The sequence below is a fragment of the Nelumbo lutea genome, chromosome 8, assembly GCF_056320005.1.
Source record: "Nelumbo lutea isolate HS-2025 chromosome 8, American lotus-T2T, whole genome shotgun sequence".
Classification (NCBI taxonomy): Eukaryota; Viridiplantae; Streptophyta; class Magnoliopsida; order Proteales; family Nelumbonaceae; genus Nelumbo; species Nelumbo lutea.
The window spans coordinates 34,784,334-34,805,922 of NC_142691.1; the positions used below are offsets into that span (position 1 = coordinate 34,784,334).

General features: G+C 41.1%; 1 protein-coding gene across 1 annotated transcript in view; it reads left to right on the top strand.

Annotated features, from left to right (window-relative positions):
• Nucleotides 1–21,589, top strand: part of SEC6 — a 122,697-nt gene that overhangs the window by 66,217 nt on the left and 34,891 nt on the right. Inside the window, exons 14-18 of the mRNA XM_088958254.1 lie at nt 10,264–10,372; nt 12,106–12,246; nt 12,354–12,533; nt 12,781–12,864; nt 12,963–13,049. Of these exons, the coding sequence (XP_088814380.1) occupies nt 10,264–10,372; nt 12,106–12,246; nt 12,354–12,533; nt 12,781–12,864; nt 12,963–13,049 (601 nt within the window). The remainder of the gene's footprint in view (nt 1–10,263; nt 10,373–12,105; nt 12,247–12,353; nt 12,534–12,780; nt 12,865–12,962; nt 13,050–21,589) is intronic.

Here is a 21,589-nt window from a genome sequence, read left to right on the forward strand (position 1 = left end):
GCCATAGGCGAAAAGGTTTCCTCATAATCGATGCCCTCTTTCTGAGTGTACCCTTTCGCCACCAGACGAGCTTTGAAGGTCTCAACTCTACCATCGGGGCCCTTCTTCCTCTTGTAAATCCATTTGCAACCGATTGCTTTTACCCCGGAGGGCGGATCTACTAGAGTCCAGACTCTATTGGTCTCCATTGTGTCCATCTCTGCTCTCATGGCCTCCACCCACTTCTGGGAATTTATGTCCAACATAGCTTCCGCGTAAGTCACGGGATCCTCCTCACTAGTCAAGGTTTCCACCAGGTAATTATCTTGGTCATAACCATAACGGACTGGTGGCCTGGATACTCGAGTGGATTTTCTAGGTTGGTCACTACCTGGAACTTGTGGGACATCTCCCACTGCTCCTAGGCTCTCATCAAGAACAATTTCCTGCCGATGGGTATACAGGATATAATCGGTCTCCAAGAACTGGGCATTTCGACTGCAGAACATTTTCTGCTCACTTGGGTCATAGAAAAGGTAACCTACAGAGCCTTTTGAGTCGCCTACAAATAGGCAACGACTGGTCTTGGATTCCAACTTGTCTGCACTCGTTCTTTTAACGTGTGGTGGACAACCCCAAATCTTAGTGTCTGACACTTGGTTTCTTTCCGGTCCAAAGTTCATATGGAGTGTTCGGAACCGATTTGGTTGGAACCCGATTCAGCACGTAGATCGTAGTCTCTAATGCGTAACCCCAAAAGGATGTGGATAACTCTGAGTGTATGAGAAGTGACCGGACCATATCCAATAATGTCCTATTTCTCCTCTCTGAAACACCGTTAAGTTGTGGCGTAGCAGTAGGAGCTAATTGTGATATTATCCCATTGTCCTTTAAGTAGTCCCTGAACTCGTCAGGAGTTACAGGCTCATCCTTTTTAATCAGTTCTTCAGCTCTTTGCAACATATTGATGAGCTTTTGCAAACTGACATTCAACTTGTTCATGTTATAGTTCATGATGAACGGATTAAAGGAAGGAGGCAAAGAATTAAGGATAGCGTCTATCTGGGTTGCAAGGTCTGGCCCGGATCCAAGAGCCTCCAGTTCGTTGATGTAACCCATCCTTCGAAGACAATGGTCGTGAACTTGTTGGCCCTTGGACATTTGAGTGGTCATGAACTGTTTCAAGACCTTTTGCCGAATAGAACGATTATGCTCTTCATACATCGTCCTTAGGCTGTCCAATATTTCTTTGGCAAGTTCGATCTGATCGAACTGCCTCTGTATTGGGTTGTCCAAGGAAGCGATGATGTAACACCGGGGTAGGGAGTTTTTCTCCTCCCATTCTAGATAGTCTCTCCTTCGGGCCTCAGAAGCCCTGTCTCTCGGACGCTCCAGGGCAGGATTCTTTGCCACTTTGTCCAGCTTTTCTAAAGCTAGGACCAGCATAAGGTTCCTGTACCAGTCTGCATAGTTTGGGCCTTTAAGCTTGTTGTCATCAAGAAGCTTTGCAAAAGATCCGTTTGCCATTTTTTGATAAAAGAGTAAACATCAGTCGACAACCTAATTTGATTCATGTTCATTTCATAGATATGGATTTTAATCTACAGTCCATTTCCATTTATTCATCTTTGAGATTTCCTTCCTTTATCAATGACGGAGACTACGGGTTGTATTTGGAAATGTTGGAAATCACATAGGGTGCATGGAGCCAACTGTTTCAGCTGCATAACCCCACCACCTTTCTATGTAGGATCATATCCACTCATCATATGAGTTTTCCCTTTGGCCTCTGTCAGACAAGGTTCAGAGCCGTTTTCAGGTAAACCTTTCTGTCCAGTGAGTGTTTACCCATCATATTCGTGAACGCCAAGGTACCGTGAGAAAGTTCCCATTTTCTGGTGAAGCCCCTCTCACATCGGTCTATGACGCCCCTATCATCTTATGAAACATTCAGACAAGCCCAACAGCAAATGGATAGCCCTTTTTCTGGTGCGTTTCCTCATTACTAAAGGACCTATCCTCATGCTAATGATGGAAGGCCTTTAGAGAGTTCATCATATGAATCTTCCTATCACATGCACTCATATTAGATGGAGGGAATAAAATTACGCCCTAGTTTGATTTAAGTCAAGCCAAAGTGGCTCCCACTGACTTTCATAAAGCCAGATTTCGGTGGGCCTTAAATCGCTAGGGTTCCGCACGTAACCTCTTGATGAGGTGTGGGGCCCACCAGTGAGGGAAGTCATCCAATGACCAAAAGGGACACCATGGCAATGATGTGCATTCAGCCATGATGTGCGCAAGAGCCACTGTCGAATGAGCATGGGCCAAGTACTTATGGCCCATGTACGCAGCACATAACACATCCATACATCTCATGCAGGGATAAATTGATCCAATCAATTAATTATCTGTAAGGCCCGTTGGAAGCCCGTTAAAATTCCATAATATTAACCATTAACATTATGTAGGTATATGGGCTGAATTAGGGTTCCCAATTCGGCCCATATAGCTTTATCCTTTAAAATGGGCTTTTGCAGTTTTAACTATTTAAAACTGGCCTTTACAGGCTAGGCCGAATTAACCATTTAATTAAATACCAATCCTTAGGCCCATTATTGGGAAAATTAGGGCTGCCTTTCAGCCTTGATTAAACTCTAGAATTGGGCCAAACAGTTTGAACCAATCTTGGTTCGAATGGGTCTAGGGTTTGATTTTTAATTAAATCCTTAATTCAAGAAAATAATCTGAAATTAAATAACTGATAAAAGAAAAAGAAAACAGTTAATCAGGGCTGTTCGCACACTCCATCTTGCAAAAGAGAGGTTAGATCGTAGATTGCAGTTTCTCAAACTGCAAATCGCAGATAGTGAATCTCCCATCTGTGAAATCTGCTCTGCGTCGCCATCTTCGATCCAAAATTAAAAATAAATAGAAATCCTATTTCTATTAATTATTACATCAGATCGAATGCCTATACATTGAGTCTAAAAATAAAAAAAATATTTACAGACCAAAGGTAATAAATTCAATTCAAAAACTGCAAATCTTGCAGTTCACCCTACGCAAATCAAGATTTCGATCTCCTCTTGTACGAACAGCCCATAAATTTAAAAAATTATGAAGAACTATTCTAAATAATAATCAGATTTATTTAAAATAAATTTCTGATTAAATTTCCCAAAACCCATATCTGCGCAAATTGGGTAGAATGCCTTCTCCCTATTTGCGCAGGTTCAGATCTGAAACAGAATGGTTCAAGATTTGAACCATGGCTCTGATACCACTGAAGGGATAGGAAATCCATCATATGGACGCCCAAGATTGTGGAATAAGAGGGGGCGAATTTCAAAAATTTTTCTTTCCCTTCAATTGGGAATCGAATTCCCCATTTAGAAAATCATATTTTCAAGGATCATTCTTGAACCATAAACTGAACTAGATCTGAACCGAAAGGAGGAGAGAGAGATAATACCTGATACAGAGAAATAATCTCTCAACGGAGGTGTTCACGCCCAAGGTAGAAACCAAAATCTGCTCCCACTGAAGATGGCGCAGTGCAGTGTGGAGCAGAATCAGCAGTGTCCTTCCTAAGAACTTGATTCTTCCCAAGAATCACCTGGACGGCTAGTGAATACAACTCCTACCAATCTTTTCTCCAAAAGATTGGAATCAAGATCTGATCTTGATTTCTCCCAAGCAATGGAGATCGAACTGTTATAGGCAGCGGTTGTAGGAAGGAGGCGGTAGAGAGAATATGCAGGGTTCAAAATTCTCTCCTCTATGATCTCTGCTCTGAAGACAAAACTGTTGCTGGTGATTGTGTGTCTAAAGGCTGTCGCTCCCTCTTCCTTTTATAGACTTAAAGGGATCAGCTCCTAATCCCATTAGGAGTTGCTAAGCCAAATCATATCTGGATTGGAAGTCCCTTTAAGATAAGGGATAGACCTTATCTTATCTGTAGATTAGATCAGCTAGTTCCTAATCTAATTAGGAAGTTTCAAAATATAAATCTCATTTAGATCTTGGACTCTCTGAGTGGATAGGGTGTGGGCCCAATCCTATCAGCTGATCTTATCTCAGAATACGCCCCTTAAAGACTAATCAAATTAGCCCAGTTCGAAATGGGCTTAAGGCCCATTTAGGGTTATGTATTCATTAAACCTTCCAAACTGCTGCCCAGTTGGGCTTCCTTGTATGGCGTGGGACCCAAACATTGATCTACACATCAGCCACATGGGTTCAACCCAGCCTTTGTTAGAAGGCCTGGCCGAATACACTGTTATGGATAGTGCCCCCCCTGAAACCCATCAGATGGGCTCTATGGGCCCAACACTTACCCTAAGTGGTCCCTGGGCCAAGCCACTTTGTAACACCCAGGGACTGTGGGCAGATGCAAGATTAGCCCATCAGGTATTATCCTCAATGGCCTTACACTTAACCTCTGAGCACATAATGATCATACACTTCCTGACAAGGGAGGACCTATCCCTTGGCTGCAAGGAACAGTGTTGCACATTCTCAAGTATTGATCTCGGTAATTAAAACCTTTTGCAAACATTTCGAAAGCATAATATATATACTCTTATATCTCATATAAAATATATTTTGCAAAAACAAATTTCAACGATTGAAATCGGCTGCTGGCAGTCTTGGTTTCCATCAGTGAGAGTGCATCCCCGATCATTACCTTTGTCTGATAAAGGGGTTGATCCTGTCACTATGATCACCCACTCAGATGAATTCTCAGACTGTCCCAACATACCCAGGTTTTGACCCCCGCTAAGGATCTCACTGATTGGTATATCAAAGACAGCCCAATCCGACACCTAGTGCAGTATGATAGTCGAGTTTAGGGGTCGGGTGTAACTTTTCAATTTTGTCCATCAATCTCCATGGTCCAGGGCAATACTGGAAATCTGGTCCAGTTCAAAGATTCAATTAATCCCACACTATATGTGCCTAGGGTCTCACCCCGGTAGCTGAGACAAGCCACCCCAACTGACTTGGTGGCACCATAGTGTCAGCCTTGTCAGGATAGGTCTCCCCAGACCGGCCCACTGGCTGTGAACATTCTAAACTAACATGAGTCTCATTAAGTGTCTAGTTTAAGGGTATTACACAGAAACATACCAAGGGAACATGAATCAAATATGCACTTTTATTCATTTACAATAAACTCATGAAGTACATTTTGATTGAAGTTAAGGGCATACAAAACTGTCTAACAATCCTCAAATTTGTGTCTCTAATTATTAATAACATGCATATAGCAGGTGCACCCATAAACTCAGAGGGGAAGAGAAAAGAGATCCTCATCCGGAAAGAGAAGGCTAAATGGGGTTGTGAAACCCAGAACCTGGGAAGGAATGTAGTTAATTAAATATGTGGCAGTAAGGATAACATCCCCCCAAAATTTAATAAGAACATGAGACACAAAAAGGAGGCATCTAGCAACCTCAACCACATGGTGGTTCTTCTTTTTCGCCACTTCATTCTATTATGTAGTGTAGGAATAAGAACTTTGATGAATAATCCCAAATGTCTCAAAGTAGGATGAAAAGTTCATCTCAAAATATCCCTTAGTATTATCAGATCAGAATATTTTGGTACGGGTGTTAAACTGGGTAAGCATAAGTTCGTGAAACTTTTGCATTATAGTTGGTATTTCATCCCGGGATCTCATGAGATAAATTTAACTAGAATAATCATAAATAAAGGATAAAATACTTGTAACCCCCCATAGTAGGCATATGATATGGTCCCCACACATCAGTGCAAGAGGCTCTGTTGAAGGAGTGGAAATAACTTGCCCATGCCTGGATCTTTGTCTTTGATATCACCTTTGGACAATAGGATGGGAAGGAAATAGAGGAGGATGAGCTATGGGAGAAAGGGGAGTAGGAACATGTGAGGTAGGCATAGTGGAAGGAGAGGCAACAGAAGAAGATGACTCAACAGAAGACTCAAAAGGAATTAGAAGAGGAACAACTGAAGACATAGCAAATGGTTCCTTAGAATGCTCCCCCTCAGGAGAAATACCAAAGGAATAGAATCAACTAATGTGACATCCCTAGAGAGAGAGCGGGTGCCACGAAATTGATCGAAACAACAATATCCCTTCTGTGCGGAGGCATATCCTAGGAAGACACATTTATGTGCCTTAGGGTCAAATTTGTGTTTGATGATTATGAACATGCATATAGAAGGTGCACCAAAAAACTTAGAGAGTAAGAGAAAAGAGATCCTCATCTGGAAAGAAAAGGCTAAACGGGATTGTGAAACCCAGAATCCAAGAAGGAATACAGTTAATTAAAATTGTGGCAATAAGGACAACATCCCCCCAAATTTAATAGGAACATGGGATGCTAAAAGGAGGCATCTAGCAACCTCAACCACATGGCAGTTCTTCCTTTCTGCCACTCCATTCTATTGTGAAGTGTAGGAACATGAACTCTAATTAATAACCCCAAAGGTTTCATAGTAGGATGAAAAGTTCTTCTGAAAATATCCCTTAGCATTGTTGGATCAGAATATTTTGATTCGGGTGTTAAACTGGGTAAGCATAAGTTCATGAAACTTTTGCACAATAGCTTGTACTTCATCCCGAGATCTCATGAGGTAAATCCAAATATAACGAGAATAATCATCAATAAAGAGAATAAAATACTTGTAACCCCCCATAGTAGACAAATGATTTGTGGCCCCCACACATCGGACTGCACAATATGAAAAGGAGAAATAGATCTTTTATTGCTTATTGACTAAGAATGTTTACAATGCTTCGCAAGTTCACATTACTCACAATGAAGATTCGATAAAGACATTCCCTTAAACATATCGGGAAACAAATGACTCAAAGCAAAAAAAGGTAAATGACCAAACTGTAAATGACATAACATGACTCTATCAATAGGCTCTGACAAAACAAACTCCAAGGCTACTCCATTAGGTGGTTCAAGGCTCCTATCAGGTGTGTCTAACAAATATATTCCACTCGCCTCATTGCCACTCCCAATCGTCCTCTGAGGTTTCAGGTCTTGAAAAACACAATGGGTAGGAAAAAAGGTTATGCTACAATTCATGGATTTAGTCAAGCTACTAACAAATAAAAGGTTGGTATTAAGCTTGGGGACATGAAGAACATAAGATGACAAGAGTATTAGAGGCGTTGATATCTCCTTTGCTAGAGATGGGAGCAAGAGACCCATCAGCAAGGGATATCTTCTCTCTACTGGAGAGAAGCTGACTTATATGGGGCTGCATAGAGTTGAGCAACCATCCAATCATTGTGTAGTTCTCCTACATCCATTTCTCATATGCAAGTTTTACTTTACTACTTGTGAGATACCCTAGTTTACCTCTACTGCAAACATAAATCTGTATAGACTGTGCCCATGCTAGATAATTGGTTCCATCTAGTTTAATTGTGGTCACTCTAGTCAAAAAGGAATCTATTGGATCAACCCCAAATACCGACATCTGCTTCATTTCACTTCCAGATTGTTCCATTGATCAAATGAATAAAAAACTAGTTTTTCAGTCTTTATAGACCTAACTGAGGTCAGTACAGTACCTGAAGACTCAAAAACTAGAGTTTCATTGCACTCGGTTGTGGGGGAGGAAGAGAGAAGAGGTATTCGCTCCTTCTAGAGCTTCCCAACCTTCAAATCTGAACTGCACATGTCTGGGGATCAAAATACACCTCCCAAGTCCTGAGCGCCACACCCAATCCTTCTCCTTAACCTGTAACTTGACAACTCCCTAGTTGGCTAGGGTTTTGGGCAGAAAAACTATAGCTTCACTTGGCAATTTTCAGCCAGATTCTAACTCTCCAAATCCTCTACCAACCAGGCAAATAATTCTTTGATTGATCAGCAACTTATCTTTCCATACACTCTTCTTATCAAAGGGTGTATGGGAAAAAAAGGAAAAAACAAAAGGAGGAATAACTGTTCTGATTCTGATACCAAGATGTAAATCTATCCTTCAAACCTGATATAAAAACTGATTAAAAACAGAAAAGAGAGAGAGAAAAAAGGATTACAGCAGAATAGAAGAAGAAGATGGAGAAGAAGAGAAAGGAGAAGACAGTTGATGGTTTCCTCTCTCCCTTCACTAATCTTTTATTAATCTTATTTAACTAGGCTAATTACAAGTCCACCCTTTAAGTGGGCGGCCAGCTAAGCAAGAACTTAAAAGAAATTAAAAAGAGGTTAACAGGCCCATGAAGAAAGGGCCCATTAACAAAAAATAAAACAAATAGAACACTGCTTGAACATAAAACAAATATTAGGGCCCATTCGGCCCAGTCTCTCTACACTATCAACAATAAGATTAAGCTCTCTTGGGATCCATTGTATCTGGACATTCATCTGAGTGAGAATTTCTCTAATTTCATTTGAACTTTTATTTTCACTTCAAAGTTTCAATGTGGTGTCACCACAGTATAAATTGCCATCTTATCATTAGATTTTTTTTTTGCCTTTACTAATCCTTTTTCATATGCATTATGAATAGTTTAATCTGGTAAGTTCTTTTATCAAATCGATGATTGGCCCAAAGCCCAACCATGGCTCAGCCATAAAATTAATTGCTAAGTAAATGAATCCTGACAGCAAAGAAAACCAACCCAGACACCATGCACCCCTGATAATAGTGACTTTTCCAAGTCACTGTTTCTGATCCTTTAGCCATGCCACTATCAATTTACAGTCACCTTTAATTTGCAGTCTGTCATAGTTTAGGTCTCTAGAAATTTGTAACCCTTGCAAATCAGCTTGGAGCTCAGCTTACACCTAGCAATTTGTAACTCTTTTCAAACTTCTTTTTTGATGATATATGGAGAAATTGGGAAAGTGTAGCAAGAAGTTCTGTTGTGAACTACAAACCAGCTATAGTTTGGAGCTCCCCAGAAGAAGGTTTTATTGAGCTAAATTTTGATGGAAGGCGTGATATAGGAGTGATCAGAAATACTGAAGGAAACATTCTTGTATTTTCAGGTCCTGTTGATGTAGAGGATGTGGTGAATGCTGAGCTTCAAGCTGTTTTGCAAGGTTTACAAATTGCTAGAGGCCTAAACTATGACAGACTGCAAATTGAAGGTGACTCTAAATTGATAGTGGCATGGCTAAAGGATCAGAAACAGTGGCTTGGAAAAGTCACTGTTATCAGGGGTGCATGGTGTCTTGGGTTGGTTTTCTTCTTTGCTGTCAGGATTCATTTACTTAGCATTTTATTTTATGGCTGAGCCTTGGCCACCAATCGTCCATTTGGTAAAAGAACTTACCAGAAACCAGATTCACTTCAGAAGATTTTGCCCAATCTATAGCCGTATTTACTACATATTCCTACATTAACTTTACCTCTTCTTTCTTTTATCTTTGAAAATTCTGCTATTCCTTTCTTCCCATTCCGTCCAAACCAGTGCAGCCCAAGCACATCTCCACATAACTTTACCTCTTCTCTTCAGCCAATTGAAGGTTATAGGGTAAAAAAAGCTACTGATCTGCAGGGTTACACTCCACCTGTTACCAAAAATACCAAAACTCTTCCCAGATGCCTACAACAAAAGGGCAGGAGATTAGAATGTTTTAGCAACTTTCTCCATTTTCTTTGCAATGGGTATTCCAGTGTGGAGAGATACACAGATGAGGCCTATTTTGCAAGACATCCATAGTGTTAAGTTTTCCATGAAAGACTTCTCAATGTAAAGCTCCAACCTTGGGAGGAATGTGTTTGGACCAAATTTCTTTCAGAGGACAAGGCTGAGGGGGTAGGGTTGGAACAGAAGGCGGAGAAGAAAGAGTCACAGGAGAACACTCCCTTGGGATGAGGAGTCCAAATGCGATCATCTGGCTTAGACAAATCCAGAAAAAACAGAATAAAGTTGAATATTACCAATCAAAAAGTTTGCAGATCCCCAAATTGGTTGAGACAATTGGGAAGATTGGCTATTCTCTTAGCCTCATCATGGATTAAGAAAAAACGGGAAAGAAGCCAAAATTTACATCTTCCTTGTCAATAAGGATGGTGGTGGAGATCACTTTTTTTTTATCTTATTCTTGGGTGATTTCTTAATTTCTTATCACCCTTTATTGTACTTTTTTTTTCTTTTAATGAATGTTTATTTATTATCACAAAGGCAGCCTTCTGTTCCAGTTTTCATACACTTTTTCTATACCATAATTGAATCTTGGTAATCAACCATAAAATTAAAATCATCCTGCATGAATGATCTGATATTGTTTTGCTTGCTCTTGATTTGTTTTCTCATGCTGTCAGATATGAAATTTTCCAGCTCATGGTTAATCTTTACACAGAAAGGTTTATTCAGATGCTCAGACTGCTTAGTGATAGGGCAAATGCACTGTCAAATATTGAAATTTTGAAGGTATTCCTATCTGTGTTTTTTTTAATGCTTGCTTATGTTATAACTTATAAATCCTCTTTTTATGTCAAACATGTGAACTGACAAGGATTAATCTCCCGAGGGACAGCTTCTGTTCTTTTCTTCCCTAAATCAATTAGGCAGTGTCTGTAAGCATTACAGATGCACAATAAATTCCTGCACTCAAATGAGTTAACATCCTTAATGATACCTTTGTTGCATCTTAGAGCATAGTACCCTATATTTAGATTTCTTTCGTTAGCAATATTTCTCCTCCAAAGGCCCTCCATTGTGCTTGATTTCTTAGTTGTAATGATATATTATTACTTGCATTGACAATAACATCCAACTCTTGAATTTGGTATAAGTCCATTTGCCAGTTGTAAATCACACCTGAAATAATTCCCTAGCTGACGGTTTAGCTAAACAAGGGGCAGAAAGGGATTCATTGTTTTGGGCTAAGCTGTAACGTTAGTGTCTTTATATTTTCTTTTTTCCTTTCTTGAAGCTCTTTGTGACTTTTGGAAGATAAGTGTGTTTGTCTTCCACTTGTAAATTTTCTACTGATGAATTAATGAAAGTGTTATTGATAAAAAAAAAACCACACCTGAAATAATCTGAATGAAAAGATAAGAAACATGAGAAAGGAAGGAGATTGAAAGAGAGAGAAGTGGAGGAAGAAAATGGAAGAAAAGGAAGAAGAAGAGAGAGTAGTTCAAAACCTCTCTTCACCCCCCAATGATCTCTTTTATTCTTTTGTTGTAAATCACACCTGAAATAATCTGAATTAAAAGAAAAGAAATATGAGAAAGGAAGGAGATTGAAAGAGAGATAAGTGATGGAGGAAGAAAATGGAAGAAAAGGAAGAAGAAGAGAGTAGTTCAAAACCTCTCTTGAGCCTCCAATGATCTCTTTATTCTTTTGTTGTAAAAAATAAGGACAATTACATGAGTTCCCTTAGTAGGGCGTCCATCACTAAAGACAGCAATAGAAAAGAATAAAAAAAGAGAAAACAGGCCCATAACTAAGGCCCACTACCTATTAACACAAGTCATAAACATAACTTAAAGAAAAATAAAGGAAGTAAGGCCCATTTATCCCATTATCTCTTCATGCTTTAATTGGTGAGGATGTGATAATTGCATTATTCTTATATTTCTGTGATTAAACTTGGTTAAAGAATGTAATGCAGGACTGGCACAAAAAGTGAGCAAAACCTAATGCACATTAGTGATTGAAGGTCTTCAAAGGCTCGGGTTTCAATTAGAGGAGGTTAGAATAGGTCTTAACAAAATGGATGGGTTTAACTGGATTAATATGGCCGGAATTGAAATTGAAGGTAAATTTCCTGGGAATAAAAAGGGCTATAGTGCTAGAGTAACACCTGAGGTTATGTTTGGAAGTGGTTTATTTACTTTAGATGATTAATTATCAGGCAATAAGCATCCACCTAACAACACATTTTTCTTTCACTAGTTCTAGTCAGATGCTTCTTGACTAATTCGTTTTAAGTTGGATTGTTTCTGCACTGTTTTTATTATTCTTTTTTTTTTGTTTTTATTTCGGCATCACTTTTTTTTTTGCTAAGAATGCTTGGTTCAAGTTCCTTCAATTAGACTTTAGGATCTTATATTGAGCACTTATATATTGAGTGCCCTTAGAGTTTCTGCATTACTAGTCAGATGCTTCTTGACTACTGTGTTTCCTTTCTTATTCAACCCTATTCTTGCTTGCAGGTAACTGGTTGGGTTGTTGAATACCAAGAAAATTTGATCGGGCTTGGAGTTGACGATTCTTTAGCACAAGTTTGTTCTGAGAGTGGTGCAATGGATCCCCTGATGAACTCATATGTTGAACGAATGCAAGCCACAACACGCGTAACTGCTAACCATTTTATCCAATTGATTGTGCTTGTGTATGATCAATGCACATATTGTGTTATCTTTTTTTATTCAACTATCAACTATTTCCTTTTCTGTTGTAGAAATGGTACTTAAATATTTTGGAGGCTGACAAGGTACAGCCACCAAAGAAAACAGAAGATGGGAAGCTATATACCCCAGCTGCTGTTGATTTATTTAGGATCCTAGGAGAGCAAGTCCAAATTGTTCGTGATAACAGCACAGATGTCATGCTCTACCGGATTGCTTTGTCACTTATTCAGGTAAGTGCAGGTTTACTAGATTGATGCCTATTTTGTGCATTAGTATTTTCCTGCCTTATTCAGTATATGTTGCTTTTACTCTGGATGTACACTTCAAGATTCCAAATTACACATTTGATTATGTCTAAATGGTCTCTTGATTTTTGTTCAATTTTAAGTTCATGTATTTTCAGTTTCAATCGTGTGGAAACTTGTCATATTGTTTCCTCGTGATTTTCTCTCAGTTTTGTATCTTGCTCGTCTACAGGTAATGATTGATTTTCAAGCAGCTGAAAGGAAGAGACTAGAAGAACCAGCTTCTGAAATTGGTTTAGAGCCATTGTGTGCAATGGTTTGTAGATTTCTTGAATCTGTAGCATACTTGGAGAGTAGTTGGTGATTTAATATGAATAAACCAATCAATATCTTATGCCTTTTGCATTGTGACAGATTAACAATAACCTCCGCTGTTATGACCTTGCAATGGAGCTTAGTAATAGCACGATAGAATCTCTTCCACAGAACTATGCTGAGCAGGTCTTGGAATTTCTATCCTTTTCACATGTTTCATGAGTTCTCGTCGTCAATAATCAATTTTTAAGCTCCTCTAAATTTTATTCATGGATAAATCATTTAAAATTTTGCTTTTAATTGTTAACACTGTAATACTTCACTAATTTATAAAAAGAAAGGCGATGTATACTGTTAGAATGATGTTAAAATAACTTAGTTGTAGATGTTAGGGCCTGTTTGGCTAATTAAAGTGTTTTTTTTCGTTTTTTATTTCTGTTATGTCCGTTATTGTACTCAGGGGCACAAGGATCTTTTTCCTTGTTATTTCTGTCGCCCTATATATAGTAAAATAAAAGACTGGCGCCGTCAGTACTGTTACATTGCAAAACCTTCTCTTTTCTCTCCTCTCTTCTCTTCTCTTCTTCTTCTCTTCTCTTCTCTTCCTCTTATCTCTGGCCGGCCACACTGCCAAGATGGTATCAGAGCGGGAATGCTGATTAAAAGAGAGCAGATCGATCAACCCTACTGTCAAGAGAAGATCGATCAACCCAAAGAACAGATCGAACAGACTAGCAGAATAGAAATCTGATTCTGGACTACAAAATAGCTACAACTGGTACAGTTCTCCCTATTTTTCTCTTCTTTACCCTCCTTGGTCATGTGCCGAGTGAAAACCCTATGAATCTGGGGCAGCTGAATGCTGTTGAACCCGTGTAACCCCAGTTTTCTTGGATCATGTGATCCTGTTCATGTGTTAAGACAACTGTAGGTCAAGGATGACCTATCTTCTCAATGGTTTGAGTTTATTATAAGTAAGAAGGATCTCTCCTGCTGATTAGTGGCTGTTAGACATTCTGGAATTCTGGTAGGTGGGGACTGTTAAAACTATACAGGTCTGAAATCTGCCGAATATTACCTCAGTTTTTGTCCAGAATTTGGTACTGTTTGTGCTCAACCTGGTTGTTAAACCCAAGTGTGTGGGTGTGAATTGAGTGGAGCATTGTTTTGTGGAGTAAGGAGGGGTCCTAAGTCCGGTGTTTGGGACTGATTAACTGCTTGACCATGTCGACTGAGAATTCTGCTACTTCAGAGATCTCAAGGAGCCACAATGGAGTGAGTGGGGGAATGAATATGAGCTTTCCCATGGCTGTTATTCCCTTTGATGGTCTGAATTACCTTGAGTGGTCTAGGGGAATAAAATTCTACATCACTGTTAGGGGGAGAATAGGATACATCAATGGGATAGTAAAGGAACCGAAGTATGGAAGTGTTGAGCATGACAGGTGGAACCAAGAGAACAGTATGGTGATGTCTTGGCTCTTGGTTTCAATGCTGCCACAAGTAAGGAAGACCTTTATGTGGGCTGAAACTGCTTGTGAGATATGGGAACAAGCGAAGTCCACTTATTCAGAACAGAGACACTATGCCAAGATATATCAACTACAAGCTGAATCTTCTATTTGCAAGCAGGGAGAAAGGAGTCTCTCGATGTACTATTCTGATTTGACATCAATATGGAAAGAACTTGATCACTATCAGAATGTGAATTGAAAGTGTGATGTAGATGCAAAGGTCTATAAGTCACTTGTATCACAACAACGATTGTTTGCCTTCCTCCTAGGGCTGAATCCGTCATATGAGTCCATTAGGGTACAGATCTTGGGTAGTAAAGACTTGCCATTAGTCTAGGAGGTGTATGCTTTGGTGTAGTCAAAAGAAAGCAAAAGAAGTGTGATGAATGGTGTAGAAGGGGAGTCAGTTGCCCTAGCTGTCCGGGGAAATTCAGATACGAATGTCGGAGGTGGTTTTAAAAGGGGTGACACTCCGAAAAAATCAGAAGATAAAAGCAAGCTTTGGTGCACTCACTATTAGAAGACACGACACACGAAAGATACATGCTGGGATCTTCAAGGAAAACCTAAATGGGCACAGGATTTGGGTAAGAAGTTAGCACCGGATCAGGGCAAGAAACCAGGCCAGGAGGAGATCTCCAAAACGAAAAAGGCTGAACTGCTTTTTCTGTTTTTCTGGAGAGTATGAATCAGATCTGATCTGAATTCGCAGGAGATATCCTATACCTCTTCAAGGTGGTTCGAAATCTCCTCCTTTCTTCTTGATTAAGAAACCTCATTTTTAGGAGTTATCCCAATCCAAATCAGTATTTGGATAGGGGATAATCTTAATCCTTTCTGCAGATAGAGTTAGCTTACTCCTGATCTTATCAGGAGGTTACCAGATTCAAATCTAATTTGAATTTGGTCTCTAAGAGTGGATAAGGCTAAAGGCCCAATCCTTTTACTAACTTTAATCTCAAATTCGCCCCATGGATGGGTGATCATATCAGCCCACCTCGAAATGGGCTTTTGGCCCATTAAGTGTTCAGTGTCTAATTACTTTCCAATCTGTTGCCCAGTTGGGCTTCTTTGTATGGCGTGGGACCCAAGCATTGATCTACACACCAGCCACATGGGTTCGGCCCAACCTCTAAAACAAGGCCCAGCCGAATTCACTGAAAAACTCAATGAACCCCTTGAGTCCATCATATGGACCCTATGGGCCCAACACTTACATTAAGTGGTCCCTGGGCCAAGCCATCTTATAAAAACTCAGGGACTGTGGGCAGGTGCCAGATTAGCCCATCAGGTATTATCCTCAATGGTCTTACACTTAACCTCTCAGCCCTTAATGATCAAGCACTGCCCGACAAGAGAAGACCTCTCCCTCGGCTGCAAGGAACAGTGCCGCACTCTCCTCTCACATGGATCCCGGGAATTAAAACCATTTGCAAACAATTCGAAACCGTACATATATATATAAATATATTAATTTTGCAAAACAAAATTCCAACGATTGAAATCAACTGCCGGCAATTTGGTTTCCATCAGAGGGAGTGCATTCCCGATCATTACCCTTTGTCCGACAAAGTGGCTGATTCTGTCACTATGATCACCCACTCAGATGAATTCTCAAACTGCCCCAACATACCCAGGTTTTGATCCCCGCTAAGGATCTCACTGATTGGCATATCAAAGGCAGCCTGATCCAACACCTAGTGAAATGTCATAATCGAGTCTAGGGGTCAGGTGTAACTTTCCAGTTTTGCCCATCTATCTCCAAGGTCCAGGGCAATACTGGAAATCTGGTCCGGTTCAAGGATTCAAGTAATCCCATATTGCATGTGCCTCGGGTCTTACCCTGATGGCTGAGACAGGCCATCCCAACACTTGGTGGCACACCAGTATCAGCCTTGGCAGGATAAATCTCCCCAGACTTATCCAACGGCTGTGAACATTTAAAACTAACATGAGTCTCTATAAATGTCCAGTTTTAGGGTTTTACACAGAATTAAACCAAACAACATGAATCAAACATGCACTTTATTTATTTCCACTAAATAACAAAAGTACATCAAATCAGATTGAAGCTAAGGGCATACAAAACTGTCTAACAGCTCCCACTTGCACTTAGGTCCAATCTGGTACAAGCCGGAGTCCCATACTTTCCACGTGTTTCTCAAACACCTTCTGTGTCAGTGGCTTAGTCAATGGGTCTGCCACATTATCCGCTGATGCTACCTTCTGAATCAGGACGTCCCCTCTACCAACGATCTCCCGCAGTACATGGTACTTTCTCTCGATGTGCTTCGACTTCGAGTGAGCCCGAGGCTCTTTAGCCTGGGCGATCGCTCCATTGTTGTCACACAACAACGGGATGGGAGATGTGCTGGATGGAATCGCTCCCAATTCGTGTATGAACTTCTTCATCCACACGGCTTCCTTGGCAGCTTCACTTGCGGCAATGTACTCGGCCTCGGTTGTGGAGTCTGCAGTGGACCCCTGTTTGCTGCTTTTCCAGCAAACAGCACACGATCCTATCGTGAAAACATACCCAGATGTAGACTTTCTATCATCTGGATCCGACTGGAAATCGGCATCGGTATACCCTAGAACTTGCAGTGAACTACCATCGAATACCAGACAAAACTCTTTTGTCCTTCGAAGGTATTTGAGTATGTTCTTTACAGCAGTCCAATGCTCCTGCCCTGGGTTTGCCTGGAATGTGCTTACCACACTCACCGCCTGAGCAATGTCAGGGCGAGTGCACAGCATGGCATACATGATGCTCCCTACGGCTGAGGCATAGGGAACGTCTCTCATGCTCTCAATCTCCTCAGAAGTCTTGGGAGACATCTTCTTGGAGAGAGTTACTCCGTGCTTGAAAGGAACGTTTCCTTTCTTGGAGTTCTCCATGCTGTACCTCTTGACAATTTTGTCAATATAAGCAGCCTGGGATAATCCAATTATCCGCTTCGATCTATCTCTATAGAGTCGAAGACCCAGTATGTATGAAGCTTCTCCAAGATCTTTCATGGAGAACTGCTGTGATAGCCATACCTTGACCGAAGTCAACATTCCTACATCATTCCCAATGAGTAGGATATCGTCCACGTACAACACCAAAAAGGTGATCTTATCCCCACTGGACTTCCTGTAAACACAGGGCTCATCCGGATTCTGCTCAAAGTCAAACGTTTTGACTGCAGAATCAAAACAGATGTTCCAACTCCTAGAAGCCTGCTTAAGTACATATATGGATCTATTAAGTTTACATACCATGTGTTCCTGACCAGCAGCAATGAAGCCTTGCGGCTGCTGCATGTAGATATCTTCACTAAGATCTCCATTCAGGAACGCGATTTTGACATCCATTTGCCAAATCTCATAGTCATGGTACGCTGCTACAGCTAGCAGGATCCTAATGGATTTAAGCATGGCCACGGGCGAAAAAGTTTCCTCATAGTCGATGCCTTCTTTCTGAGTATATCCTTTCGCCACCAAGCGAGCTTTAAAGGTCTCAATCCTGCCATCGGGGCCCTTCTTCCTCTTGTAGATCCATTTGCAACCAATTGCTTTTACCCCGGGGGGCGGATCCACTAGAGTCCAGACTCCATTGGTCTCCATTGAGTCCATTTCAGCTCTAATGGCCTCCACCCACTTCTGGGAGTCTATGTCTAACATAGCTTCCGCGTAAGTCACGGGATCCTCTTCACTAGTCAAGGTTTCCACCAGGTAACTATCCTGGTCATAACCATATCGGACTGGTGGTCTGGATACCCGGGTGGTTCTTCTAGGTTGGTAATTACCTGGAATTTGTGGGACATCTCCCACTGCTCCTGAGCTCTCCTCATCAAGAACTATTTCCTGACGATGGGTGTCCAGGATGTAATCGGATTTTAAGAACTGGGCGTTTCGACTGCAGAACACTTTCTGCTCACTCGGGTCATAGAATAGATAACCCACCGAATCCTTTGGGTAGCCTATAAACAGGCAACGACTGGTTTTAGATTCCAACTTGTCCGCACTTGTTCTTTTAACGTGTGCAGGACAACCCCAAATCTTCAAGTGTCTTACACTTGGCTTCCTTCCGGTCCAAAGTTCATATGGAGTTTTCGGAACTGATTTGGTTGGAACCCGATTCAGCACGTAGATAGCAGTCTCTAATGCGTATCCCCAAAAGGATGTGGGTAATTGTGAGCGTACGAGAAGTGACTGGACCATGTCTAACAAGGTCCTATTCCTCCTCTCTGAAACACCGTTGAGTTGAGGTGTAGCAGGAGGAGCTAATTGTGACACTATCCCATTGGCCTTTAAGTAGTCCCTGAATTCGTCAGAGAGATACTCGCCACCTCGATCTGATCGAAGGGCCTTAATTTCTCTCCCTAACTGTTTCTCGACTTCCTGTCTGAACTCTTTGAACTTTTCAAATGATTCAGACTTATGTCTCATTAGGTACACGTAACCATATCGTGAAAAATCATCTGTAAAGGTGATGAAGTACACGTGTTGATTCCGTGTCCTAACACTCAGGGGACCACATACATCAATATGTATTCGGTCAAGTGTGCCTTCAGATCTTTCAGACTTACCGTCAAATGGCCGCTTAGACATCTTACCTTGAAGGCAAGGTTCACAAGTGGGAAGATTTTCTATAGTTAGAAAATCCAAAGGACCATCCTTTACCAACCTTGTGATTCGGTCAATACCGATATGGCCAAGTCGGTAATGCCAGAGGCACGTGGGACTTACTGTATCACGATTCCTTTTCTTGGGATTTTCGACCAACGTAGTTTCGGTTAAGTTAGTTTCCAGAGAAGGATGTAGAACATAGAGACCGTTCTCTTGTTCCCCGCATGCGATGAATTTATTATTCCGTTTAACAGTAATCACATTACTAAAATAAACAGTATATCCATCAGCACACAGTTTTGAAACAGAAATTAAATTTCTTCTCAAGTTCTGTACATAAAGACAATCTTTAAGTACAAGTATTCCTTCTTTAAAAACTATTTCTACGGTTCCTATTGCCGCTACTGCAACACTTGCAGTTGTTCCCAAGAATAATGTCACTTCACCTTCACTCAACCTTCTGCTAACTTTGAACCCCTGCAGTGAGTTACACGCATGAGTTGAAGCCCCGGAGTCAACACACCAGGACACAGAAGTAACTAACATGTTAGTTTCTATGACACAAGTTTCGATGTTACCTTTCTTAGATTCCAGGTAGGCAGGACAATTCCTCTTTCAGTGGCCGGTCTGCTTGCAGAAGTGACAGACATCAGATTCCTTGTTCTTCTTCTGCTTCTTAGGATTGGTAGCCTTCTTCTGAGGCTTCTTTGCCTTTCTCTTTTTCTTGCCCGATTTGTTACCTTCAGCAAGCATAACTACAGGCTCATCCTTCTTGAGTAGATCCTCGGCTCTCTGCAACATTTTGCTGAGTTCCTGGACACTGACATTCAGCTTATTTATATTGTAGTTCATTGTGAACGCATTGAAGGAAGAGGGCAAAGAATTGAGGATGGCATCCATTTGATTGCCAAGATCTAGCCCGGATCCAAGAGCTTCAAGTTCGTTAATGTAACCCATCATCCGAAGACAATGGTCATGAACTTTCTGCCCTTTGGTCATCTGCGCGGTCATGAACAATTTCAGGACCTTCTGTCGAGTAGAACGGTTCTGCTCTTCATACATTGTTCTTAGACTGTCCAATATGTCGTTGGCTAGTTCGATCTGATCGAACTGCCTCTGTATTGAGTTGTCTAATGAGGCAACGACAAAGCAGCGGGCTAGGGAGTTCTTATCCTCCCACTCTTGGTAGTCCCTCCTACGGGCCTCAGAAGCCCTATCACCCGGATGTTCCGGTGCAGGATTTTTCACCACCTTGTCTAACTTTTCGGAAGTTAGGACCAGCATAAGATTTCTGTACCAGTCGGCATAGTTTGGGTCCTTAAGCTTGTTATCGTCTAGAAGCTTTGCAAATTGACCGTTTGCCATTTTCTGATAAAATAGCAAAATCATTAGTCCACAACCTTAGTTTTATTCATGTTACCTACATAGATATGGCTTTTAATCTATGTTCCATTCCCATTTGTTCATCTCTGAGATTTCCCTCCTTTCTCAGTGACGGAGACGACGAAATGTCTCTGGAAATGTGGGAAATCACATGGGGTGCGTGAAGCCAACTGTTTCAGCTGCATAACCTCACCACCTTTCTGTGACGGATCATATCCACTCATCAAATGAGTTTCCCTTTGGCCTCTGTCAGACAAGGTTTAGAGCCGTTTTCAAGTAAACCTTTCTGTCCAGTGAGTGCTTACCCATCATATTCAGGTTACGCCAAGGTACCGTGAGAGAGTTCCCATTTTCTGGTGAAGCCCCTCCCACATCGGTCTATGACGCCCCTATCATCTTATGAAACACTCTAATAGATCCAACCGCAAATGGATAGCCCAATTTTATGGTGCGTTTCCTCATTACTGAAGGACCCATCATTGTGCTAATGACGGAAGGCCTTTAGAGAGTCCATCATATGGGTCTCCCTATCACATGCATTCATATTTGCTAGAGGGAACAAAAACGCCCTAGTTTTAATTTAGGTCAAACCAGAGTAGCTCCCACTGACTTTCATAAAGTCAGATTTCTGGTGGGCCTTAATCGGCTAGGGGTTCCGTACGCATCCCTTTTCAGGGTTGTGGGGCCCACCAAGCAAAGAGGGGTCATCCAATGACCTTGAAGGACACTATGACAATGATGTGCATTTAGCCATGGTGTGCGCAAGAGCCACTAACGAGTCTTCATGGGCCAAGTACTTATGGCCCATGGTCGCAGCACATCAAACATCCAAACATCACATGTAAAGGAGGAATTGATCCAATCAATTAACTGCTGTAAAGCCCATTGAATAGCCCATTTAAAAACTAAGTCATTAACAATTAATGACTACTAGGTGTATGGGCTGAATCGCAGATAGCAGTTTGCCCCATACAGCTTTTCTCACAGTAATGGGCCTTTTGCAGTTTTAACCCTTTAAAACTGGGCTTTACAGGTGGGCCGAATTAATCCTTGTAATTGAACATCAGATTTGGAACAGTAAGTGTGAGAAATACAGACTGAAAAACAATCCCTATCGAACCCCAGATTCGGTCCAAACAGTTTTGGTCCAATCTAGTCCGAGAGGATCCAAAACTGATTTTCAATTCAAGAATTAATTCATGAAAGATCTGAAAT